The sequence below is a fragment of the Triticum aestivum genome, chromosome 6D (genome assembly GCF_018294505.1).
Source record: "Triticum aestivum cultivar Chinese Spring chromosome 6D, IWGSC CS RefSeq v2.1, whole genome shotgun sequence".
Classification (NCBI taxonomy): domain Eukaryota; kingdom Viridiplantae; phylum Streptophyta; class Magnoliopsida; order Poales; family Poaceae; genus Triticum; species Triticum aestivum.
In genome coordinates this window covers 417,970,821-417,975,217 of record NC_057811.1, presented here as the reverse complement: position 1 = coordinate 417,975,217, position 4,397 = coordinate 417,970,821, and the positions used below count along the sequence as shown (strand labels likewise).

Genomic DNA, 4,397 nt, shown 5'->3' with positions numbered 1-4,397 from the left:
CTATCCTTACGAATTTCTACAAATTCCCTTATAAATCAAAGAGACCCGAGTCTTTTCATGGCAACACAGGAAATGGAAACCCGACACAGCGTCAGAACCTTCCATCCGCTCCAATCGTTACACGACGTGGGCTCCAATTCAAACACAAGAAGAAGGAAAAAAAAATACTCACACGAGGTGAAGTAAAGTAAGAAGACGAGCTGGCACGAGATGTGTTGCTTGGAGTGTGCCTAAATTCTGCCCCGAAAAGAAGCCTCTACCAACACAGAGAGGAACAGAAAGCACAGAGGAAAGCGAGAGCATGCCATGGACGTCGCAAAAGCGGCTCATCCCGAGCAGCATCACTTCATCACGGGAAGCCCCTCGCCGAAGCTGCTAAAGCTGGAGCCTTTCGCTGCCGATCTCCTCTAGCCTCCCGGCCCTCCTCCTCTCCCGGAGAGCCCTTCGCCGCCCACTCCAACGAGCCGAGGCGCCAAAAATAAACTTGTAATTCTCCGCCCGATCCTCGCGGAGGCGGTCGATGGAGGTTGCCGCGGCGGGAGAGCCGGCGCCCGCGGGCGAGTGGCTGGAGGAGCGCGGCGTGGACGCCGTGTACCTCCCCAGGCTGATCGCCGGCGTCATCTCCGGCGCGCTCACCGGCCTCTTCGCTCTCGGTAATTGATCGCTGGCGGCTCCTCCTCTCTCGCGTGCTCTCGCCGTCGCCGGCCGTTCTTGTTGGGCGCACTTCGCCGTGGCCCCGAGCATGTGTTCTGAATTCTGATTGACGCATGCTCTGTGGTGTGTTATTAAGCTGGAGCATTGACCGGGGCCGTCACCGGCGCGCTGGCGGGCAGAGCCTCCGACAGCGGCGTTCTCCGGGGAGCTGGACTGGGAGCGATTGCCGGGGCCGTCCTCTCCATCGAGGTTCTCGAGGCGTCTCGCGCGTACTGGTGCTCGGACCGGCTCGGCACATGCTCCATGGTCAGTAACATTAAGCTTCTTCCACCCCCTTGATGCTATCAGAATTCAGAATTTCAGATCGTTTGTTGTTGCAATCTGTTCCATAATGTCTTCCCAAGATGATATCTGGTGACCATGTACATGTTCTCTGCTTGTTGGCCTGAATGCCTTGTACCACAATCCCAATTGTCTATTGGTAGGTCGTTTTAGCTTTAGGTTCTTCTAGTTAGTGTGGTTTTTGCTCTAAAAGTGCTATAGTTATATTGATTTGCGCGAAGTTTTATGTTGATTTGTTGTGTCATTTGGTAGAGAAAAGGCGAATTCTATGTGTTTTATATTTATATATACATATTTGCTACCACTTTCTTTTTGGATGCGCCACATACGGTCGGATTTTCCTCCGATTATTTTCCGGACATATTTTGTTACTCATTATTCTAGTTCCATAAAGTAATGTTCAAAATTAGTGTGGGTGTGGGTGTACCTACACCCGAGCTCAACCACATCTTTCCCTAACTACACTACTAGGTATCATTATTTGACAAGATCCACACGCCTCTAAGAAAGTTCATGAATTCATTCATTCAGGCAGATTTCATAGAGCAGCTCCTTCATGCCCGGTTTGTGCAACAGCAGCTTGGATCCTCGGCACACATGGCGTACCGTTGGCAGGTCAGTTTCAGTATTATCAACCTCATCGTCCACGACAACGTTTGCCACAGAAACCGAGAGAGAAATGGCACCAAACCGATGGCGATGTATACACGAGTGTTGCTTGTCAAGTGTGGTGCATTTGGTGAAGGAATTAAATCAGATTGAATGGCCAGCACTGCAAAAAGGGCGGTGTTGGATTCAGACAATCAATGGCGGTCCCGTCGTGCGTTGCTGCTGCATCTGTACTGAATTTTGGATTGGTTTTTTTTCTTCACCAAACAGCTCAGCATACCGGATTTTGGGCACGATGATGTGTACGACATCTTCGGGGACATTTCGTCGAGAGGGCTTTCGCGGGAGGCACTGGAGAAATTACCGCACTATGTGGTGGCTGATCAGGCTCAGGCTCAGGGCAAATCGGGTGAAAACCTGTCTTGCGCCATCTGTCTACAGGTACAATTATCATAAGAACCTCCTGCATAGTTTGCCCTTCATTTTGTTCAAGACAAAAAAAATTCCCTAAGGAAAAGACAGACGCACTGTCGATTTCATTACAATGGAAACGGGGAACAAACTTCATAATTTTACAGAAGAACTGAAAAAAAAAACAAGGAGTCGAAAAACTACATTATGTTGAAGTTAATGTGACTCCCATAATTTCATAAAAGGGAGTGAAAATTAAGCTATGTACCATTAGGTCCTAAATGGTTGTTAGATAGATCACTGTCTTGACACTCCATAGCTGAGTACTTCGTACTTTATCACTAGGTGGTTGTAACTTGATCAGTGTGCTGGAGATCCATAGCGGAGTACCTACCAGTCAACCACTAGGTGGTTGCTTCTATTTTCCAGCTGGTCATCAGTGATGATTTATCTGGTACTAAATCTAAGATGAAACTTTGTGGTAAAGACTAAGGTTCAGAGAGTCTTCTGTAACGAAATTCACCTATAGTACTCTTTTTTTATTTTTGCGGGGGACCTATAGTACTCTGAAAACTCACCTAGGACCAAAGCGTTTTCCTCACTGTGACATTAAGCTACAATACCATGATTGGGAAATGAATGCAGAGAGGTGCAACAACCACCACGTTTATGTCTTCGTGAGATTTTTATAAAAGCAATTGCCATTATCGGATTTCATACCAATTTTTGCCTGCTACTAAATGCAATGCGGTTGGTATTTGCTTTATGTCGTTTTCCATCATTATCTTTCCTTTTCCATCTGAATAGTGTGATTGCTGATCTTAATAGTATGATTCTTGATCTCGTAGGATATGGTAGCCGGTGAGATGGCGAGAAGGTTGCCCACTTGCTCCCATGCTTTTCATCAGCTCTGCGTGGACAAATGGCTCATTAGCCACGGTTCATGCCCTGTGTGTCGGCAACATGTGTAGCGTACATAGGTATACATTGCTTACGATCTGAGTTCTCTGCCCTAGGAGTTATTAGTTGTGTAAAATGTCTGCTCCTATACAATGTAGAAAGGCAGGGGAGAGGGGAGAGAGAGTATACACACAGCGTTGTAAATTAGATTAATCTGTCTATTTTACTCCAAGGCTCCAAGCAAGTGGATATGTACATCTGGTATTTTCTTTTACATTAAGCGCAAATGTAAAGTTGAACAACATGCACGGCTGCCGTAGGATGTATACAAGCCATTTTAGAATGTGGACATGTGGTTAATGCTGATGGATGTATCTTCTTTCCCCTTTTTTGCATCGATGATGGATGTATCTCTGTTGCGTCCTAGTATATATGTGAATGAAATGAGTTCTGTACATTTTTTTGTAGTAGAAGAAGATTTATGTACATGTTCTACTAAAAAGAATTCCATATGAGGGAGCAGATTTTTTTTCGAGGAGCAGATTGACTGCCTTTTCTTTTATCGAAAGATGAACCCCCTATTCGTAATAAAAAAAAATTGGGTGGTCTAGTGCACTTGGTACATCTCCAAGGGTCTAGTCATACAATATGCCTCCCTTGTGTTGCTAACGAGAGTAAGAGACCATTTGATTCTCGGAGTGAAAACCCTTTTGCAGTTCAAACCTACCTACTTTCATGGCAGAAACTTGGGTTTATGTTCTAGTAACCTTGTATATTTTTGGGACTGGTGGCTTAGAGACACCTTTCCGTAAGATCTTCTGGGAGATATATGCCTTGTGTATTGAGAAGTTAATTGTATCGCAAACTCTGTACTACATTTAGTTTTCCCGCTATCTAGAGTCGTAGTAGTAGTGAAACTCATTTCAGAAAAAGGAGGACACCGAAACCGCCAAATATGGTGGCCCTTCCCTCCAAGCCTGATGATGTTATGGTGTTACGCAGTTCTTTTTTTGTAAATGAGGGATCAAAGATTTGGAATAGGAAGTGAGGAGAGGGTGAATAGATGAGTACCAAAATTTACTTTTATTAGTTGATTTTAGAGGGATTGTGGAATAGTAAGCTCTCTACGAATGGAACTAAGATGAGCACCCTATATGATGATCTATTACAAGAAAAAAAAAGGTATACAAGGTAAATAAGCAAGCAAGGAATAATCACAAACTAATTAGAGGTTAGGGGACGAAATAACCCCATGCGTTGGAGATAAAGATGTATCCCCAAAGTTCACACCCTTCGGCCGCTAATTTCTGTTGAAGAGGTGAAGGCCATCATATGCCTTAAGTGAGAACGGATGCGTCACACTCTTCTTTGAGAGCCTCGACAAACCAGCATCTAAACTCCCACCACTAGTGGTTGTTCTTAGGGCGAACAACAAACTCTCACAAACTTTTCCGGAGCACAAATCTACAACTTGGAAGCTC

General features: G+C 45.0%; 1 protein-coding gene across 1 annotated transcript; it reads left to right on the top strand.

Moving 5' to 3' along the window:
• Positions 1 to 213: 213 nt before the first annotated feature.
• LOC123145502 (NEP1-interacting protein-like 2) lies at positions 214 to 3,282 on the top strand. The gene is made up of 5 exons (XM_044564929.1): positions 214 to 653; positions 791 to 960; positions 1,528 to 1,611; positions 1,876 to 2,046; positions 2,865 to 3,282. The coding sequence occupies exons 1-5, from the start codon at positions 521 to 523 to the stop codon at positions 2,985 to 2,987; spliced, it is 681 nt and encodes a 226-aa protein (XP_044420864.1). The 5' UTR covers positions 214 to 520; the 3' UTR covers positions 2,988 to 3,282.
• Positions 3,283 to 4,397: the final 1,115 nt, after the last annotated feature.